The 23348-nt window shown below is 41.4% G+C and overlaps 1 protein-coding gene across 1 annotated transcript in view; it reads right to left on the bottom strand.

Moving 5' to 3' along the window:
• Window positions 1-23348, bottom strand: part of LOC311430999 (ethanolaminephosphotransferase 1-like) — a 56529-nt gene that overhangs the window by 32921 nt on the left and 260 nt on the right. Inside the window, exons 2-3 of the mRNA XM_084508049.1 lie at window positions 6108-6176; window positions 1491-1599 (exon numbers count right to left, since the gene is read on the bottom strand). Coding sequence (XP_084364175.1) covers window positions 1491-1599; window positions 6108-6176 — 178 coding nt within the window. The remainder of the gene's footprint in view (window positions 1-1490; window positions 1600-6107; window positions 6177-23348) is intronic.

Below are 23348 nucleotides of genomic sequence, written 5' to 3'. Positions count from 1 at the left end.
AATAGCCCGAGGTTATTTTTCAAGAATTCAACCTTGTTTTCCAAAGAGCGTTCTGTTCAAATTAAACATTCTCCATTGAGGGCTTGAAGTAAGCCAGCAGTAAGCTCTGCGAAGCCCCCTGGGGTTCCTGCATGAGGGAAGGCTTGCACCCAGGGGTGCGCCCGGACCCAGCACCTGAAGGCGCACTCCTCTCATCTCAACACCTCGCGCTGCCCGCGTGAAAGAGAAGATGGCACTTCCTGACTCCTAGCTGCACGTTTTCAAACTGCGGAATGAAAAACAGCTGTCCAGGAAATTAAGTCTTTTATTCCTGATCCTTTGCATGGAATTGATATCTGATATTCAAAAGACTCGTTAAATTGCATGACCGCTTTCAATCACTACAGAAATGATGGACAGTGTGCTCCCGTGAAACCAAGAGCCGCCTTGCACACTGCACACAAAAGAACATACTTTAGTCACAATCTCAAATATCTTCGACTTCAATATGTATCTACTGGGAATGTGTCAAGATGAAATTATGCATCAAGAGACCTGTGCTGTCTGCTGTACTATTACAGAACTTGGCAATTATCAGCCGTATGGAATAAAATGCAAGTGTTTAAGCGTGAGGGTAGGTAGTTACACAACATGTAACTAGAGATTCATAGCCTCTGAAAATGTGATGTTCATACAGGATCATTTTTAAACCAAATCTGCTAGCAAATATCTCTAGAATTGTTGCAATAAATGTACAAACAGCTCACCACAGAGCACCTCCCAAATCCAACCATATGCGCAAGAAATTAAAAGTAACAAAAAAATCAAATGTTATTGTTTCAGGAAATAAAGTGCTAAGCTTTGCCCAAGATGTCTAATTTGAAGAAAAGCAAAGATCTTTATATGTTAATCACCTGTGAGATGCTTACCACTCTTTTGTTTTATCAACAACTGGTCTAAGAAGTCCAGAATTAAACACTGGCTATGCTCAGGAGCAATCAGCTCCAAAAAGCTCTTGGCTTGGTCTACCATAAGGAGAAAGTACAGGTTTGGACTTAGAGAATTTCAAGAGACATTTGTTTAAAAATTTCTTTTTTGTCTAGAAGCAGTCTTGAATGGAGGGGGGTGTGTGATTTTTTTATGGAGAGGGAAATTAACTCATTCAGGCATAGATTCAGGTATTAGGAAATGTGAAACCGACAAAAGTTTTATGAAGACTATTAGGGTGTTCTTTGTGCATTAAAATCCTGGCACACACTTTAAATAAAATGGGATATTATCACAGAGTTCAAATAGTACATGCTGAAACCCATATTTAGGAATGAAATTATTTTTTTCCAAAAAAAGACCTAAATTTATAATGCCATGTGTGAGGTCAGACCCTCCTATATGCAAATGAAGCCCTGTTAAGGGAATGAGTGTAAGTTTCAGGTGTGTCCCCCCTGTATTACTCAGAAGTATGACAGAAGCAGCTCTGTAATTCTGAAAAATTACAATATAAGGATATTTACCTGAGGCAGTGTAGTCCCAGTCATAAAAAGATATTAGAAAATAATTAACTAAAATCATGACAAATCCAGAGAATGTTAGCAGGTTGGGAGCAATCCACAAAGGCACTATCTGTTAAAAAGAAAAAAAAGCTAAGAAATATCCTCTTTCAAATTAGAAGTCCTATTTTGAATAAATATTTTATATTTTTTATCAGGAAAGGAGAAGCCTGTATAAGACATAAGCCATATTCATATTATAGCATGTTTTTCCATTTTCAAATTAAAATGCAATTTTAATTTCTGGAGCTATTTATTTTCAAATGCCACCCTTTTGCGTTTGATCATTGTGACTGCAGTAAAAACATGACATAAAAATGTTGCATTTCCTCTGTTATACGCTATCCTTATTTTCCCAGACACCAAGGAAAGCTTCTCACCACTTTGTGTAGCACAACTGACAGAAGCCTACAGCACCCCAGTGTGGCAATTCAGCATCTAGGTGGCAGGGTTTTGCTAAGTTTTCTATTCCCACACTGCAACAAGGAAACTTGCTCTTCTAAAACATGCTAATAATTTCCAATTCCAGACATCAACAAAAACAGAGACTTAAAGATTAAGCAGAACTCGTTACAAATAGCTCCTGACATCTCCGGATAGTAACTTTCTGCAGAGTCACCATCTTCAGCCATAAACTATGAACACTACATTAATTCCTTTGACTTTGTAGAGTGCTGAAAAGGACTCTGTCTCCTCCTAAGCCTCTAATTTCTTGTTCCATTAACCCTTCTCAGCTATTCATCCCCCGCGGCTTTCAGGTATTCCTTACACTGCAGCAGGGGTCCTTTATGGTAATGCTCTTCCCAAATAGATCATTTTTTTCCAAAATATTTTCTGAAATAATATACACAACTGTCTACATGATTTTTAGACAGAATATACTTGCAAAAAAAATTGTCTAAATAGCAGCTACTTCTGTAACTGAAAAAACATATCAATATATACAACATAAAAATATTGGAGACTTATAATCAAATTCTTTGCAGCATCTATGGACTAGAAATGTATATAAAGATGTACTTCAACGCTATAAAATATTACAAAACAGTTTAAATATTATAGAATAAGAAGCAGAACAATTTCATATACTAATATTAGTTTTGAAATCAAAATTTTGTTAATTTCTTTGGACTAGATACATGGACATAGATGAATAGATATTAATTTATATACATTTTACATTTCCTCTTTTCTACTTCTATGTAAAAAAAAATGTATGAAATATTAGACAGATTAACCATCACAATGAGATCTTCTTTCTTCTAGTATATTACAAACAATAGTATTCAAGAGAATCGGTACAACCGATAATATACACTGTAAGGTTTCAAAAATCAGATGAAAATTCCTGAATGTTTTTCTGTTATGTTTCTTAGATGTTTTTCTTAAGTGCATTGAAAAAAATATCAAATCTGGTAGCTGCATTCCTTATGACTAGGAATTTGTCGGTAATTTTAAAACATCAGTGCTTACAGTAATTAAAGTAAGGAATGGAATGCGCACAGCTACTATACATCTATGTATACATATATATATAAATCTGAGTTTTCAAAACCCCAATTCTAAATCCCTAAGATCAAGTGATAGCACATGTTTCCAGAAGTTCCTTTAAGGGTTCACATAAGAAAAAACTCTCTTCACTGCACATCTTACTAAAGCAACTGCACACTCTGGATGCAGTGATAGCATCACATCTCTTTTTGATACCTGAGGATGCAGAAACTTAGTAAGATGAAGGTTTGGTGCAAATCTCCTGTTATGGGATTTGTCTATTGTCTGTGATCTTACATGAACCAAGGACAGATACTGATGAAGAAATTCTAGACTGGTCTCTTTTACTGTAAAATGGGATAAAAATAGTGCCTTAAGACAACTCCTGTATGAACCATTTACATGGATATACAGATGACATCCAATGTATTGTTTTAAATGACTGATTTCTACTGTATGATTCATAATAATTGTTGACCAAAGTGACGTGCCATAAATGTCTGCTTCCTAATTAGGTTCACCATTCTAAATAGCCTCAATATCATTAGCAAGTTATTATGGGAAATAATTTCTACTTACACAGTACAAACATGAAGACTTTATTTTAACCCACTTTCTTGCTAACCTGTATTTTAGGAAGGAAACCATCAAAGCATGTTGTTATAAGTGCAATCCCTTTGGTGCAATGAAAAACAGTTACAGGAGATCAGTCCTCAGGAAAACAGCCTCTCCTCCAGTTAGGCATTGTTTTGATCCTTAACTGACCTAATCTGTCTAGGTATTTAGAAAATATTCCAGTTGCAAAATCCCTTTTGTTATAGTCAATGCCCATTATTCTTTTGGTTAGCATTACACTACCATCACCCTGTTTCACAATTCAGAAATCACAGGGTGGTGAAAATTAACTTCTCAAACATATTGGAAAAACACAGCCTGACTTTACCAGTATCCTAGTATCCTATATAAGAACACGTTCCAAACTTTATTATCTAATTAACAGACAGGAGAAGTCTAATGCATTGATGCACTACATGATTAATACAACCGGAGGCTCCGCTGGGAAGCATAACATCTGCTCTATTGCAAAATGTTCTTTATAGTTCCACAAAATACTGATTTCTGTTTTAATGGGTCCACAGCCATTCATGCTTAAAGCCTTAATCCAAACAACAAATGCTTTAGCATAATCAACTGCCTATGTGGATAATAATCTGTAAAGTACATGTATTTATATAAGGCTCTGTAGAAACTTGAAGTATTCTTTAAGTAAGTCACTTGAGACCACTAAAATTCTACTCACGCATGATTCTAATGATAAAATCAAAGTTCATAAGGCAACTGGGGGGTCGGTTAATTGACTTCAATGGAGCTGGCATACACCTGTGTATCCTAGGGGGACTTCCTCCTTTTCCTCTTATTGTCCTGCACAAGTGTGATTTCTCATGAATACAAATACAGGAAGAAGATTCAGTGAGTATAGGAGCTAAGTAATGCTATCCATTATCCATCAGATAGCAAGCCATGGTGCTTTATTATAAAACACAAATCTTAATTAAAGGCAAAAGGACTGTGCATGGAATTAATTCATTAAGAATACATACCTATAGTTGCATAATCAGAATAATTTTAAATAATACATAGAGAAAGTTAATTGTTACCCTATAGTTTCATGCACGGTGGCAAAGCTGCCATAGGAAAGCCAAAGACAGAACAGCACCCACTCCAGCCCTTGGTTCTGCACTCAGATCGCCCACTTCCAGCACTGTGCTCTGCTTTGGGTTCTCCCCAAAGTGAACAAAATCATGCTCAGCTAGAATTTAAGGAGGTTTAAGATATGTAAACCTCATATATAAGCTTATATAACATATATAAACATTTTTCATAGGGCCTATCACTCTGTGCTCCATGGGGACTGACAAGCAGATTGATGCTTTCCTGCCAGGAAAACCCTGCAACTGTTAGAAGAACTCAACCCCAAAGGAAGTTTTTCTCTGGTGATACTTTCTCTTCAGTTTGATAGCAGTCAAATATTTTTGAATCTCCCAAACCAGAGCATGACTGCACAGTAAAGGCTCATCTGCACGGGACTCCTGAGTGCTAGGGGTGCTTTTCTGCCTCAGTGTTTTCCTCTATATTAAGATGGGAATGGAAACAATTTTCTCTTAACTGAATTATTGAATTTAGTTTCACATCTTGGAATTGCTTTTCTTTTATACCAGGCTCTGGTTATTTTTTAATTCGGAAGTTAGGACATATAAACAGTTTTAAGAAATTACATTGAGGTAATGAACAAGATATTACAATTTTCTTGCTGTGCCAAGCATAAGCAACAGCTGAATTATAAAACCCAAACATGGCAGGCCACCTGCATCCATTTTTCTTGCATATACTTTTCCTTTAAGTCTGCTCCACTCTAAAGATTTCCATTTCAGAGACATGCAGAAGTTATTGCTTCCTTGAAGATCAATAAAGTTTGTATTTATTTGAGATAAAGCCTCTTCTTTTGCCAACAAAAGCAAAGCTAATTGTGAGCAGTTTTATTTTTAAAAACAGCAGATCATAATGCATTCAAGGGATGCCATCTCCCAATCGTTATGGTGATCATGGTAACCGCTCTCATTTTCAGCTTCTTAGAGAAATGCCGAGCTCCCTCAAGCAAGTACCCTTGGGAGAAAATGAGACAGCACTTGCATAAAATCACTTGCACAGCACAGAGATAAAGCCATGCTGTTGTTAGGTGGCATATGCTGTACAACAATAATGTGTACTAAGTAAACCCTTTAATGTCTGCAAAGCTGTTTAACGAAAGATGCAACAGAAACTGATGCCTGCTGCATAATGATCAGAAAAAGAAAAAAAAAATTAAAAATAAAAAAATAAACCTTGTTTCCCCCCCCCCCCAAAAAAAACACCTCTAAATCCATACATATTCATCTTATATAGCTATGTGGTCAGTAATATGTTATCTTTCATATTGATGTCTTAATTTCAGCTTTATTAATCAATATGTACCTTTAAATGAAAATACTTCTTGTATTTAAAATAAATTCTTAGATTATCATGTGATATTCTGTTAAATAAGACTCCTACCTTAATAATTTTGTTCCAGATGGGCTGCATAACATACACAGATAAAGGATTTGTATCCACAGCATTGTACTGGAAGGAAAAAAAGCACAGGTGTTAAACAAAGCAGTGAACAATGCATACTTTATCCCTGTATGCTCATCAGCATCTAAGAACAGTAATTCTGGGTATGCCTGGTGCAAATTTATTTTATTCTGATGAACATTCTTACAGCTCTAATTTAATTGAATAGCGCCAACCTCATTTATGTTTATCTTGACAGTATCTTTACGTACAACAACAAAGGTCTGGGCTGATATAATGGCAAACAGTTGTGCAATCACACTTTACTTTTAAATTCTCAATCATTTTACAAGCTATCCTATGAGACCCTGCATTTCTAAATTATTTTTTAATTAATATCTTTATTTGCACCATCAGTAATGCATAGCCTCAGCAGCAGTTCATTGTTGGTGTGTAAAAAATATAGTGCATATGGAATATGGTCATAAGTGGAATATTGTCTCACAGAGATACACAGCTTTGGACACAGTCATATCTCCACTATGCTAATTAATGTAAGACAATGTTACCATAAAAATATGTTCTACAATATCATAGTTCGTTACCAAAACAAAATTTTCCTATTGGACGGAGTTATAAAAATATTACATATTCTTTTGTAAATTCCAGTAATTGCACATCTGCAACTCCTGCAAAGAATTTCAGAAATCTGAGCCTGCCTTGAATTGCTGTCGTCTACCTTCTCACAGAGGACAGTATCAAGATGTAGCCTGCCTTCACACTTAAGAGCACACACCCAGAACTATATGCACAAGAATGATTTTCATTGATAAGGTCGTTCACAGCCAAGTTCTTGAACACTGGCAAGTCTGAAGCATAAGAATTTATATTCATTGGGGTGGACATGCAATTCTTTCAGAAATTTGAGGTCTTTGAAAGAACATACATGGCATATGTGTTACCATGATGCATGAGACTCCCAAAAAGAATCACGTGTATCTGTACACAGCTTTGTCCAAACATTGTGTGTGGGCAATTAGAGTAAGATAGTGACTCATTAGACCACAATCTGTTGAAGGTGTTCACACATGGAAGAGCTGGTGATGGCTTTCATTTCACCTAGCTTTAACGAATAACTCTTTGTTTGTTCTCTCTATAGTTCATTTATCTACCTATCTCAGCCAACTGCACATGGGATGAGCCTACACTCTTGAAATACCTGTTTCAACTCATTAATTATCAAAGGAGCCTAGACGCTTATCTTAAACTTGGGCACCTTTCAGGTGACTGAGGTCTAGCAACATTAATCTTGATCTCTGTATGCCCATTCTCCAAGTTTTAACACACACATTTCACCTGCACACTTGAGTTGTTAAAGAGCTTTCAGTGCACAAGTGCCAGCAAAACAAAAAATTAATGCAGCATGCCTCCATTTTTGAGTTCACAGTCCATGACTCTTCATTCAATCTTTCTGAGCTCCTGAGGATATCAGCCTACAGAGGGCTTCACCACATTTCCTTTTCCTATCTGCATATAAAGGATGTTTTTAAATTACTTTCCGGAAAAAAAAAAAAAAATACACTTGCTTAGTTATTTTTAAATTTGTGGTTGTTTTGATCAAGATAATAAATGTAATATATTTGTAAAACTTAGAACATAGCTATATGCTGTGAACATGTACATATTAATAGAATCATAGAACAGCTTGGGTCAGAAGGGACCTTACAGACCATCCAGCCCAAACCCCTGCCATGGGCAGGGACACCTCCCACCAGACCAGGTTGCCCAAGGCCATCCAGCCTGGCCTTGAACACCTCCAGGGATGGGGCATCCACAGCTTCTCTGGGCAGCCTGTGCCAGTGCCTCACCACCCTCTGAGTGAAGAATTTCCTCCTAATCTCTAATCTAAATCTGTCCTCCTCTAGTTTAAAACCATCGCCCCTTGTCCTATCATAATCTGCCCAAGTAAGAAAATGCTCTCCATCTTTTTTATAAGTTCCCTTTAAGTACTGAAAGGCTGCAATGAGGTCTCCCTGGAGCCTTCTCTTCTCCAGGATGAACATGTGTTGGGGGCACATTATATTAGATATTAGATATTGACAAATATCCAATAAACTACTGGTCAGACAGGGCAGATTAACTTTCCACTTGGAGTAAAACATACAGTTTAGTGAAGCGTACATCACTTATTTTTTCTAAAGATATGTGAAGTTTCACTTATGTGTATCATTTTTCTCTGCCAAGCCATAAGATCCCTATGCAAATAGAATAGTCAGCTAGTACTTAATTCACCCAAGAACTAAGGGAATCCACTGAAAATGGTGGAAAATTCAAAGTATTCATTAGTGCTATTGAGGTTGCAGGTGTCCAGGAATCAGACCAAAGTTTCTCTATAACTACTGCTTGTTTCCTCACCTCAGCTCTTATTCGAAGACTACATGAGGTATGTGACAACTTGCTGACCAGCAAGCTCAGCAGATCGAGCCATACCTAAATAAGAAGGTACAATACGTCACCTTGGCTCCTGCTCTTTCTTCTTTGGCTTTCTCCTTCTCCTCCTCACCCCAGCCCTTCAGAGTCATGAATAAAATCATACAGTCCTTGTTAAATAACAGCAGCAAAATGAGACTTTCTACCCAAAGTATTCACTGGCTTTCCAGAACAACTACTTGCTCCCAGGAGAAAAAGGAAAAATTTTATTTATTATTCAAAACGATTCTCTTCTCACAGAGATATTTTGGAAAACTGAAGATACAGTCAGCTTCTGTCTCCTTGACAGTTTCCAAAGTCAAGGATCAAAACAGTCTTTATTTGTTACTTAAAAAAAAAAAAAAAAAAAAAAAAAAGAGGATGATGGTTAGGTTGTGTCACCTGGAGACGTTTCAAGAATCCTCATGCTGCTCCCCATTCATTTCTATGCCTGTGGATGAGCTGCGGTCCTCTGGGTGGGGACGGAACATTCAGATTCAGTAGGCATGAAGAAGAATGGAAATTTGCTCTTCCCTATTCAGTAACTTTTTTTTAGTCAGACCAAAGGAAACATACATGGAAAAAAAACATTCTGCCAGTTTTCTGTCATGGCAAAAATAATATTTAACAAACAAAAGCTGCTATGCAGTTTAACACTCTGCTTTGCTCCGCTCCTAAGAATCTACTAACCTCAAGGTCATTAAACCCTCAGGAGTTTAATTGTCATAGCTTCCCATAAAAGTAAATTACTTGGTAATATGCCCACATAATGATCAATGAACGTGAATGTGAGAGCATACCGAAACATGACGTGAAAAAAATGCTGCCATTTGCTACTGCATAACTCTGACATTTTCAGGGTGCTTATGTTAAAAGACAGCAGTGGAGGGTAAGACTGTTGGAGGTGTTTAAGTGATACAAATGCTAAGCACTCTCCAGCAAACCCTTTTTGTGCTAGAAAAGGGGTTTTGGTTGTTCTTTTATTTACATGAAGAATGGATTGCATTAATCAGAAAGTTTCTATTAGTTATTACAAAAATATTTGGGAGGGAACGGCAGTAGCAGAATAGGAAAAATGGCATTAATCAGCTCCTTCTTACTGCCAGGCTTGAAAATTACTTCTGGTGGTGGTGTTTTTTTTAAATAGCTGATATCTCCTTGAAAGCCATCTGCTTTCCCTCTCCATGTTAGCAATGGCTGCTGCCAGAGGACGATACAGAGGGCAGGCAGGACACACAGACAGCAATGCACACAGACACACACACACGTGTGCAGCACGTGTCAGACACGCTCTCCCTGTGCTGACCTCCACCCAGCCACTCCAGCACATCGAGCCGGAGCTGTTCAGAGGAAAGGCAAGGGGATTAAGGCAAAGGGCTGGGGTGAGGATGAAGGTTTGAACAGTAAGAAAATGCACACTAAGGAAACAGAAGTGAGCAAGGGAAATGAGAGGAAAGAGAATGAGCCAAAGCAAAGGTTTGGCTACACAGCAGAGAGAAGAAATGGGCAAATACAAGAGGCCAGAGGGGGCGAGCAGCGACAGCCTGTCAGTGGGTCCAAAGCAGTCTCCATGACCAAGGTCTTCACTGCTCAATGCATGACAAATGTTACTTTCTGGCTCACATCCACACAGCTTAGCAACACCTCCTGTTACCGCAGACTGGTCACATCCACACCTCACTGCTCTTGGTGGAGGGGCTTGGGGCCGTGTTACCTGGTCCTGTGCAGCTAATGCACTGTTAGCATTGAGTACAAGTACATTTCAATTCAAAGTATCTGAAACAACCTGGAGACCACATCGTAACCTGGTAATATGGTATTTTCATAGCAGGAGAGTGAATGTTGTGCATTTTCAAAGGCCCAAACGCCCATGTGTGGGGAGAGTGCTGAAGGATGGTGAAAGCCACATAATGGTGCATAATGCCTCCAGAATGGACTATTTACAAAACAAAGCTATTGTCTTGGAGACAGTTTCTGGAAAAGAAAAAAGAATGAGCGAGTGAGCCAACCATTAACCAAAGCAGGCATCTGGATCCTCACTAAGGTCCCTGGCCCTCTCCAGCACTGCATTATGGAGTTATCCCAAGAATAAAAATGTGGAATGACCACAACGAAAAGAATAATATAAAACATATATCCACATTAACTCCAGAGTCAGGAAAGAAAGCAAGTTGCAAGAAATGTAGCTGCATTACTTGCTGGGAGATATTTACTTTAGCCAAGCTGGTCATTATGCTAACAGACTATTGCTTTTCTGTTACTTATCTTACTCCAGGTAGCACCGTACTGTGCAATGCAGCCACATCCATTCAGAGATACAGAGCAGAACTGTTGTGAATTCCTTACATCTGAATTGCTAGCATCATAATGACTCTGTAGGTGTTGATTTCATCTTAGCAGCAACAGATTTTCAATGCTTTACATTCCTGCCCAGAAATCAGCCGATTCAACCTGTTCATTAAAATTCACAAGAACTTCATGAATCAGCACAGGCTTCATTGTCCCCATTGTATATGTTGCAAGACTGAGGCACAGATGGACTGTGATTCACCCTAGGAGTATCTAGCAAAGGATACAGCCACAATGTTGTTAGACGTGTCATGTTTGTATAAATAATTTAAGTATAAGCAATAACAGTACCAGTGTATTCAAATAAAGTCACCCAAATTAGCTCAGCTTTATGCTCGAGTTCACTTTTGCGAAGGGAAATAAGTCTATCCAGAATGCAAAGGCTGGAAAGCTTCTTTTCCAGACAAACTAATGTTTAAAACAGCTATTTATCAGATAGCAATCACAGTTTTGGTTGCAATATTGAAGGTTCCATGATCCCTCTAACATTTAATGCGAAATTAGATGCCTGCTGTGGAAGAACACACTAGTTGTTCCCACACAGAAAAGATGAGAACCATCTAACAACAATGCAAGGATGAACATGAAGGACATAAATATTGTGAAGCCTGCCGTTTTCCTGCAAGCAAACTCAGCAAGCTCAGGCACAAGTATCAAAGAGCCACAGCTGCATACATGTGCTGCATATGGTCCTGCAGGCATGGGTAACCTCCACAGCACCTCTTAAGTCAAGTGTTCATCATATTTGTGTTATCCATAAAAAAAAAAAAAAAAAAAAAAAAAAAAAAAATCTGTATATATTAATTAGCAATGCCTGGCAAAAGAATGAATGATGAAGGAGGGTGAGAACGTGCAAAGAAGTTACTACAAGGTAACAGTATTTGCCTTGAGAAGCACTAGAGCAGATCTACGTGTGCGTGTCATTACCTCTAGATGAGGATTTGATGAATTGAGATAACCTATGCCTATGGTACATGGATAAAGTACTTCATATTTCTTGCTGGGGAAGCCAACCAAAATGAGAGAAGCTGAAATGCAGTAAGCTCCCTAAGCATGTTGCTCAACATACATTACCTTATTCCTCCACTCTAAAACTAGCTCAGAATGTTATCAGACTTTTAAAGTGTTATCAAAGGTTTAATTGAACGTTGAACCTATAGTCATTTACATCTGTTCAAAATGAATGGAGAAGAGAGGAATGGACCAAATCATTTTATCCTCCTCTTAAATTAATTTTTCAAAATTAACTTAGGCAATATTATGGTCTCTCAATAAGTTATCTATTGAAAATAATAACTCCACAGAGTGGTTTCCTACAATATTTGTACAGTGGCGTGTTTCAACGGTGGAACCTGAACATCTCCTGATCATTTCCCAGTAAAGCATAAACACAAGCTTGTCATCATTTGGCCTGTAGTTATATGAAGGACTCTATATCTTGGATGGAAAATTTGGGGAGGTCTGCTGATGGAAATGCTTGAAAACCCAGTGTTCAATGGTATATATTTGAAATTAAAAAAAAAAAAAATTGACAAGTGATAATGTCTTACTAAACACCCAACTATCCCTCCAATACTATTTATATCAGTCCAAAATTCTATCAGCTTTGTTTAAAAAATTTTGGATAAAGAAGAAGGCATTACACATAGTCTTGACTGTGTTTACCCTTGCAAGGGTCCAGGGTGCATCTCTCAGTAGGAACCCTATACCTGGCCATGGACCCACTGATACGGGACTTATCCTTACCCATGTGCCAACATCCTGGCCACCCCTATCTCCAGGAAGGTGCCTGATGCCCAGGACCGGGACTGCCCTGGTGTCCCCAGGCCTGCCCTGCTCCTGGCCAGGGTGGTGGGATGGATCCTGGCTGCCAGACCCTATTCTGCTCACCCTGGGTGGCTCCTGATGTCCCCAGCCCCCAAGGTAGGTCCCCAGCCACTTCAGTGGCCCAACTGCTACACATACCCTCCTACGGCATTATTTATCACATCTCTTCTCTCCATACAAAATGTCACCATACCCAGATTGGTAACTAACAGACAACAAGAGGAATGGCAATGGATTAGGTGAGGTATATTCTCTTTTGCATTAGATGAATTTTTTGTGTTTTCCTAAGCTACAAAAATGACCCTCCCAATTTAGGGATCAATCAGGTGTTATTTCAGAGAGCTCTGTAAGAATTCTCCCTTCTGGGCAAGTTATTTCATAATTATGCAACACAAACTTTCCTTCTTTGGTGTTTTGCACTTCTGAAACCACACAAAAAAATAAAGAAATCACTAAAACATCTGGTAATAATTTTCCATCCACCTTCCAGATACCTACAATGCATTAAACACAAGGTTTTTAATTGTACTTTATATGTATTTTTACAGGTTTGTATATGTTATGGGACAGTCTTGGGTTTTAATAAAAGCTTCACAATGGGAAAGAAGAAGTAAACTATACAACAACAAGACAGATATACAACATTGTGGATGCCAAATAAATTCCAAATGTTCAGCAGTTCAAAAGTGCTGATATATTCCAAAACACAAGCCCAGTACTTCTAATAATGAAATTATGTTATACCATCACTTAGTTAATTATTCATAAATAAATGACTCAGATTTTATATGTCCTGTTGCTTAGTTTGGACTACCCTGCCTTTCCCCTCTGTCCATATATCTGTACTTTGATTAGGTCATTGATACCTAAGACCAGGAAGTATAAGCCTCTAAGACATCTAGGGCTGAAGCCTACAACACACGAGTAGAAGCTGAAGAAAAGGGTTTGTAATTTATCCTGGAGAAGGGTATGGAGTGCGGGGCTTGCAATCGCATCCTCAGATGCAGATGATTGTCTCTTTGGAGGTTCTGAGACCGTGGGCTCTGTTATCTGATGGTGGTGCTGGACGTAGCTGCATGGTGAGGGAAGGGAGGCTGCCCAAGCTGTGCTCCTGGGAGGTCCTCTGTCCCCTGACCTTCTCCCCTCTGATTCCATTAGCTTGTGCATACTCACACTGAGGAAATATGATTAAGTTACCCTTCCATCTTAAACTATTCCTGTAAAATGCTCAAATCCCAATGTGATGATTTGGACAACTCAACAACTCTGGTTGATATCACTAAGATGTTAGGAAGCTGTTCTTACATAAACTGCTGTGTTATGGATACTTTGTGGATGTATAGTCATCGTTCAGACTTCCCTCCCCATTTTCAGGAATCCTGACACATGCATTAGGCCACATGCCACATCCTGTCATTTAATGGAAATCTGTATGAACCCATATCTATGACGCCATGGGGCACGTGGAGCTGTAGGTCAGGATGGGCTGCTCTCAGGGGATCATGCCTGCTAGCAGCCCGTCCTCTTGCCTGCAGAGCAGTGCCGTTGCCTCCTTCATCCTTTGTCATTCCTTCACAGAATCACGGGTGAGGATCAGAGGTTAATTCAGGTTAGAAGGGACCTCAGAAGGCCAGCACTGGGGTGCTGGTGTTAGATGTGCCTGGAGCTGACTCATCCCAAGCCCAACCAAGCACCAGTCTCAGCCTCTTCTCACAGGGGAAATGCTCCGGACCCAACCATCGTGCTGGTCCTACACTGAGCTTGCTCCAGTTTGTCAAGGTCTTTCTTGTACTGGGGGACCAAAACTGGATGCAGAATTCTGGATAAGGCCTAGCAAGTGCCACATGAAGGGGGATAATTACTCTCCTCAGGATATGCTACTGTTAATATGACCCAGGCTTTTGCTGCCTTCTTTGCTGCCAGGGCTCACGTTCAGCTTCCTGCCTCCCACAGTCCCGTTTGCCAGGAGTAAGAGGCTGACGGCCTGGTCTGCTAACTATGCTTGAAATGTGGGATCTCTGAGAGACACCAGAACCACACTACTACTGAGAGAAAGGCACATATAGGGCCAAGAAGAAGTCATAACATGCTGGCCCCAAGAGTTAAGTTCTTGCTCAGTGTGTGAGACAAGATAGATCTAATCCATTACTGACATTCATTATCCAAATACATTCAAATCCAATTCATTACCCAGAGCAGGGAGAGGTGGAGATGTAATGCTGAAAGTCAGCAACCATTTTTCAATCAACAGTAGTTAAGGGTGCTGCCTAATTTATCTTCAGGTGGAGGGTTTGTGTAATGGAACATGTCCAAACACTTAACAAAGAAGTCAAAATTATAGGAAAGAACTCAGAAATATGAACAAATATTGAGCAAGAGATAACAGAAGACAGGTGCAAATTTGTTGTTGTAAAGCTAGAGGCTAGCTTAGACTGGCAAAAGCACAAACCGTGCTAAAAAGCAAGTTTGCCCACCCTCAAGGAACTGCACAAAAAGATCTTTAACTACCCCTATTCAAATAAGCCCTAACATGGCAAGGAAGTTGATTTCTATGCATTTTTTTGTGTAGACTTGTCTTTGACAGACAGCAAAAGGAAATGACATTAGGATTCTGTGCTATATCTCTTTGTGTATGTGTACAAACTCCTGCGTTGCATTAACAGTAGCCAGAATTCCCACCCAGCTGGAGCTCTGCCAGGGTTTGTACCCAAACCTCTGGGGAACCCAAAGAAAGTGCTCTAGGCCCAAAAGGGCTGGCAGATAACAGTGGGTTGCAGTTTTCAGGAGGGATGATAACGAGAGTTTCTGTACCACATGTGCTAAGCGGTTGTGTGATCTAGTATCCTGATGCATAAAAGAGCGGCGGTATTTCAGATAAGGATGAAAAAACTCAATTCCTCCCTCTACAAAACAACCCTTATAAAAGAATAGCTCCCCTAGTTTTAAAACAAATAATCCATATCTAATTCACAGATTCATCTTCACAATTAATCTTCTATTAAAAAACAGATGAACAAAAGTACATATGAATACATAAATGTATATGTAAGCATAGCCTCACATATCCCACATAAAAACACTAAGCATTTCAGAACACTAAAATCTCTTGATAAAGCAATAAAATTAAAGTATGTGGTTGTCGTTTGCACTTTTGAGAGACTCAACAAGGCATACAACACTTCATATACAGAGTATTTGCCCCAGAACTGGTGTCAGGAACAGAAAACCTTTGTAAATTCATGGGTGTAATGTAGCACTCAAAAATATATACAATTACACCATCGTTGGGAAAAAGTCCAGCAGCAGGTAATATCAAATGCAACATCTTTACGATATGGTTTCATTATGTTGCTGACTCATTAGCATTAGCATTTGATATGTATGAGGAAAATAATGTTTACAGAGCTCTTGGTACACCACATTATGATCTCAGCTACCATTACAGCAGGATGAGGAATATGAAATCATGGTTTATGAAGACAGTCTTTCAGAATTATGTAGTTCAGTTAGGCCATGACTCTTCTACACATGCATACAGTGAGAGAAAACATAAGAGTAATGAATGATTTGTTTTATTTTACATATTATTCAGCAAATTTAATTACACTCCCAGTCTTCCAACTCACAGACTCACAGAATGGATGAGGCTGGAAGGGACCCCTGAAGGTCACCTGCTCCAACCCCCTGCTCAGGCAGGGCCACCCAGAGCAGGATGCCCAGGCCCATGTCCAAGCAGCTTTTGAGGATCTCCAAGGAGAAGGCCCCACAACCTCTTTGGGCAACCTGTGCCAGTGCTCCATTACCCACATGGGAAAGTGCTTCCTGATGTTCAGACAGACTCCTGTAGCCCAGTTTGTGCCCATGGCCTCTTGTCCTGGCAGTGGGCACCACTGAACAGAGCCTGACTCTGTCCTCTTTGCATCCTCCCTTCCAGTGTTTATAGACACTAATAAGATCCCCCTGACCCTCCTCTTCTCCAGGCTGAGCTCCCAGCTCCCAACCTCCCATCTCTCTCAGCCTCTCCTCATAGGAGAGGTGCTCCAGTTCCTTCATCATCTTGCTATCCCTACCTTGGATCTTCTCCAGCATGTCCACGTCCCTCTTGTACTGGGGGGCCCAGAACTGGACCCAGCACTCCAGGTGTGACCTCACCAGTGCTGAGTAGAGGGTAAGGATCACCTCCCTTGACCTGCTGGCAATACTTTGCCTGATGTAGCCAAGAAAACAGTTGGTCTTCTTAGCAGCATGGGCACAATGCTGGCTCACGTTCAGTTTGGTGTCCACCAGGATAGTAAGGTCCTTTTATGCAGAGCAACTTTCCAGCTGGGTGCCCTCAGCACGTGCTGGAGCCTGGGGTTCTTCCTCCCCAGGCACAGGACTTCGCACCTCTCCTTCCTGAACCGCATGAGGTTCTTGGCAGCCCAGAGCTCCAGCCTGTTGAGGTCATTCATTAAGGTAGTTAGTATGAAGATGACTGCAAGAGTTTCTTGGTGAGACAATGACTTGCAATGACTCACCAATTTTATGGAAGGTGGAAAACATTATTCTGAGGGAATCTTTTTCAGTGCCTCAGACAGTCAAATGCCTTATTATACTGAGGAGGTTTGAAAAACTAACTACAGCTGATAAAACTGGTGATAGCTGTTTTAGAATAATATTCATAATTAAAATTTAGGAAAATGAAACTATCATCTGCAGAAACACTGTATAATAAACACTGTACTCATCATACACAAAGCCATCCATGCCCAACCATGAAGAGCGTTAAGTGTCTCCTAGGAAGTTCCAGATAAATATACAAATGCAAGTCTCCTGCCCTAAATTTTTATAACCATGTAAGACTCTTGTGCTACTGGAGTTGAAAACAAAATGCCTATTCCAACAATGTGAGCAGAATCTATTACATTTCAAAATCTTCTAGGTATACTGGTAGCCTCGGAAATGTATAAGGACTTAACAGAAATCCAGTCTTGTATTTTTTTGACAGTGGTCCAGTCCTGGATTTACACAAAGTGATCTCCACTGTACTATACTGAACACACTTCGCTCTTTTGTTGCATGTGGGCATGAGAAGGAACCATCAAACCTTGAAACACTATCACCAGCCCTGATACTGTTTCCCTAACTCACCAAAAGCAGGGCTGGGGTGTAACCTGAGAGGTCTTGTAGCCCAGCACTTTCATCTAATGCAGGATCACCTTTATGAGACCTTCAGGAAGTAGATCGAGTTACCTGGAGGTAATGAGCCTTCCAATTGCTAGTGATAAATAACTGCGTTGGCAAATTAAAATAAAACACGTCATCCAACACTTTGCTAAAAAAGTGGTAAGCAACTGGTTTTTAACACTAAGCTCTAGGTTTTACATCCTCCTGAGGGAAATCAAACCATTTCTTAGGACTGGTGAAAGGATTGCACAGCCCCTCCCAGTACCTGCTATTCCAGTGCTTCGCAGCCCTTATCAATGCAAGGCTGACACAGCACCTAACTTAAATTTCTTTGTGCAGCCAAAGCTTGCATATTGTCTTTCTTTTAAAGGGCATGCATGAAGATTAACTGGCTGTTATTCTCCTGTTCCTACTGTGTTAAGACAATTTCTCATAGTTTGCGTTTTCTAGGTCTCTTAATATTTTTAAAGCCATTCTGTGGACTGTAAACTGTGTGCCAAAGCAAGCAGGGCACACTGCTCCAGCTGCTATCTGAGTGGTACCTCAAGACCAGCAGCATACGTAACCCCTTTGACATATCTGTGACACACTTCACACATAAGAACTTTTTTTTTCTTATTTAGAACAGCTACAATGCTGCTGACAGAGTGATCCCCAGGTATCAGTTTTGCAGTCTGTCGTCTCTTATTTTATGTTTGAAATGCTGATTTTCTTTCCCTTAAGCATTGTAACTTACTTACTGGATTTTGCCATATTGATTTCTGGCCATTATGTATCCCTCTCTCAAGAACAGTTTAAATCATAAGGCTTTTCTTCAAAGTTCCTTGGTGTCACATGAAAATTTTACAAGAGTATTCTCTGTTCTGGCAATTAATGAAAGTATTGAACAGTAATGGAGCTGGGACAAAGAGACAGCTCTGTAGGTAGGACTCTTATCCTCCTACTTTGACACAGAACTTAAAATTACTCTTTAGAGCAATACATTTCCATTTTATGCTGATTTCTTCTTAGTTACCTCTATCTAGTTTACTTACAAGAACGTGGGACAGTATCAGAAGTCTCACTGAAATGAAATCACATACACCTCATTTAGTGTCCCCTTCTCTGCACAGGGAGATAAGGCCTTAAAAAAAAAACATCTTAAATAACAGGAATACTGTAGACATACCAGGTGAAAATGTGGCATCTTCAACCTTAATTTCACAGAATCATAGAACAGCTTGGGTTGGAAGGGACCTCAAAGATCCCTCCGTTCCAGACCCCCTGCCATGGGCAGGGGCACCTCCCACCAGACCAGGTTGCCCAAAGCCCCATCCAGCCTGGCCTTGAACACCTCCAGGGATGGGGCATCCACAGCTTCTCTGGAAAACCTCTGCCAGTGCCTCAGCACCCTCAGAGTAAAGAAATCCCTCCTAACACCTAATCTGAATATACCCTTTTCTAGTTTAAAACCATCCTCCTTAGTACTATCATTATCTGACCAAGCAAAAAGCCACTCTCAATCTTTTTTATAAGCTCCTTTAAGTACTGAAAAGCTGCAATAAGGTCACCTCAGAGCCTTCTCTTCTCTAGGATGAACAGCCCCAGCTCTCTCAGCCTTTCTCCATAGGAGAGGTGCTCCAGCCCTCTGATCATGGCCCTCCTCTGGACCCACTCTAACAGCCCCACAACCTTCTTGTGCTGGGGGCCCCAGACCTGGATGCAGCACTCCAGGTGGGGCCTCAGAAGGGCAGAGCAGAGGGGCACAATCACCTCCCTCACCCTGCTGGCCTCTCCTCTGTTGGTGCAGCCCAGGACCCAGTTGGCCTTCTAGGCTGCAGGCACACACTGCAGGCTCGTGTTGAGCTTTTCATCCACCTGAACCCCCAAGTCCCACTCCGCAGAGCTGCTCTCAGTGAGTTCTCCCAGTCTGTGCTCATGTCTAGGATTGCCCCAACCCAGGTACAGCACCTTGCACTTGGACTTGTTGAACCTCATTAAGTTCACATGGGCTCACTTTTCTAGCTTGTCCAGATCCCTTTGGGTGGTATCGATTCGTTCTGCCATATTGATTGCACCACTCAGCTCGGTGTCATCTGCAAACTTGCTGAGTGTGCACTCGATCGCACTATGTCACTGATAAAGATATTAAACAGCACCAGTCCTGAGACAGATCCCTGAGAGCTACCACTTGTCACCAGCCTCCACCTGGACACAGAGCCATTGAGTTTGTAATATCATATCTGATTTTTGTATGATGTTTTGCAAAGCCTATTCTTTGAGTCAAGCTCATGTACCTTTTTCTTGGATCTCATGACTCATGAAATATGATGAGGAGTACAAGTTTTTTGTCTTGGAAAACCTCAGCCCATAGGTCCTGTAGAAAAGCCAGTTCAAGGCAGACTTGCAGGGGAAACCCTAAGATCACAGCGAAAGGAACAGGCAATGGCAACAAGAGCTCATCATTGACATTATTCAATTCTACTGAGGAGAATTCCTCAATTCTACAAAAATAAAGAACCAAAATTCTGCTTTTATTTGTACTCATTACATGACTGTCTCAGAACTGCATCTTTACAACAGAAATCCAAACAGAAAATGCAATTTTCATAAATTCCATGGGTGCTTCTCTAGAACTGCCAAATGTTGGTAACAAACCTAACTGTAGAAATCACACGATCCAAGTCCTACATGTATAGCTACAGCTGGCTGCAGCATTTCAGCCATGTCACACCAGATGCTAGGCAGTGGCATGAAGTCCGGGTATCGGATCATTCTGCTCTACAGTTGCAGCAAATCTCCTGTGCTTGCAACTGCCCTGAAATCAGTACGTGCCCATCTGCCCCGGGGCAGGTACAAGGCAGGGTTATTGCAGCAGCAATACCCAGGATTGCAGGTGTCCTTATCATCACACCCCCGCCTGTTCGCTGCACACTTCCAACCAGAACACTCTCTGAATGGCTATGTCCTCACTCAGACAAAGAGTAGACCAACAGGAGTAGATTCATAAAGTAAAATAGCTGGCACTGAGGATCTGATGTCCATGCCATAAGGATTTCAGAAAGTTTTACATTAAAGTGGTTTCAGTACGGGCTGAACGCTCGTAACTGTACCAGTGTGTTCCCAATACATCTGCTTTAGGGTCATTCAAAGAATTCATTTCGTGTGCTCCAGGATGGCTCTGTGATGTGAACCAGAGCTCGTCAATGAGGAAAAACTTGCTTAAATGCATACTGCTGATCTAAACTAAAATGCTCGCTAAAATACACTCGCACCTGATGCTGCTAAAGGGTGCTGAAGTCTTTGCATTCATTAGGTCTGCCATTCCCTTTGCAAAGAGCTGTACTGGGTTTGTTGCCAAGACCCTCCTCCGACCGCGAGCAGGAGACAGCAAGTGGCTAAGGCGTACAATTGAGGCATTCATGGCAAAGAAACGAGTTCAGCTGTGCGAAGATTTTGAAAATCACCAAGTAATTTATTTGTGCAAGGTTTACCTTTGTGAAATGGAACTGATTATACATTAGTCTTTTAAGCTGGGTTGTGATCAGCTCCGAGATGTTGGTGGAGAAATTGTGCAAAGCGCAGATCATATTGAGCCACTGACGTTAGTGCAAATATAATGCTGCAACATAGTGCACAATGGAGAGATGGATGCCTCCATCTAGTTTCCTAGGCACGCTTCAGGTCTGAAGCAAGAGTGTTTTAGCTCAATATTGAGCATGTGCTAATAAATCCTTCCAGGGATTATCTAGCTCTTCACAGGGCCAACCTGTGAACACCTCCACTGTACTGTAGGTCTGGGTCCACCAGAAAATGTGCTACAGAGATACCCAGGTGGGTGCAAAAAGAGGAAATGTGTGTGCTGGGCAGAGTTTAGTGCCAGTCCTGTTGACTCAGCAGCAAAGGCAGCAGCACTGGGAAGGTGGAGGAGCAGGATGAGGCCCTGGATGTGGGGGAGAACGGGGGAGATGGCAGCCAGAGGGCAATAAGAGGTTGTCTCAGGCCTGGGAGGGGTGAGAACAAAGCAGTGGTTGTGGCAGCAGCCTTGGGCATGGGAGGGAGAGGAGAGGAGGTGGAGAGGAGATGGTGACAGTGATTAGCTCTCCTTGCCTCTCCTGGCTGCATTCCCCTTGCATTTTCCAAGGGCTTTAACCCACTGTGAGCTGCTCTCCAGGAACAGGCAGGGCAGCTCAGGGGCAGAGCTGCCATCACCTGCTTTGCCACCTCCTCCTGCAACCTGGAGCGCCAGGAAGGTGGTGCAGACACCCCACCAGCTCAGCGGCGCTGACCTCACGCAGTTGTGTTTCTCGGGGTGTGGCCTGCATCTTTTGGGTTTATGGACTTCTCGATGTCCCAGTCCTGAGCCACCTGAGATAAAAGAGAAGTCACTGTCTGATCTCGCTTTTCTAAATCCTGTACTTACCCTGGTGTTTCAGAGCACAGTTCAACAGACATTTCTCAAGCGTGTTGGCTGATTCCTTTGGTTAAGAAAACTGCCAACAGATTTTCCAGCGCTCCTGAGAAACCAAAGTAATCTGAATATACTCAACTAAAATATTGCAATGTGAGATTCTGTGTTCAGGTAATGATTCGCCCTGTAATTCTTAAGTAGTATACAGAGATTATGAGTTTAAAAGAAGATGGTATTACACTTCTTTCCCAACTGCATGTGTTTGCAGCTACTTTTACTCAAGTGATAAGGAAGAACGTAACACAAATTCCTTGCATTTGCACTACACGCTCAAAACGTTTTAGGCGAGTTAATCCCCAAACTATTATGTCTGTTTAGGCTAAAAATAGCCTGTTATTTTTCCTCTGGCAACCTCAGTCAAGAGCGTGGCTCCGCTGTTCAAGCAGGGGCCTGCGCAACTCGGAGCCAGTAGCCAGATGCAGCCTGCAGCGCGTTTTATCCCCCTGGCACGGCAGACGCCCAGACAGGTTAGTGCATTTTAACAAGCTGCTGGCACAACCAGTTGCTGCTGCTGGTAAGCGACCTTGCGGAGGCTCTCGCAAGCACGGCTGCTCCCAGATAAGGCCCTCTGCAGCGAGCAGGGGAGCAGGAGGAGCTGGAGGGAAGGCTGGCAGGGTGCGTGCTGGAAGCAAGAAGCGTGGGGAGCGCAAGGTGGAGGAGCTTTGGGAAACGGAGCCTAAAATACAAGGTTGGCTGGTGGATGGTCCGTGTCCCCCGTGGTTGTGCCAGGGCACGGGGTGAAGGTATGGCAGCAGGGTGGCACTGCACATCCCGGGCACCTGCAGCCCCACTAACACACCCTGCAAGGCAGGGGCTGTGTCCTGGGAACGAAACCCGGGTATCACCGCACTCACCTGCAAGCAAACCCAGCAGGGTAAACCTAACAGGTAAATCGAAACACTTCACGAGACACCTGATGGCTTGAACCCCGCAGGCCTGCTGTTTGCAGCCAGGAGGTTTATTTCAGCCTCCTTACCCCC

Source organism: Aythya ferina (genome assembly GCF_964211825.1).
Source record: "Aythya ferina genome assembly, chromosome: 2".
In the NCBI taxonomy this organism is placed as follows: domain Eukaryota; kingdom Metazoa; phylum Chordata; class Aves; order Anseriformes; family Anatidae; genus Aythya; species Aythya ferina.
This window is presented reverse-complemented; position numbering and strand designations above follow the sequence as displayed.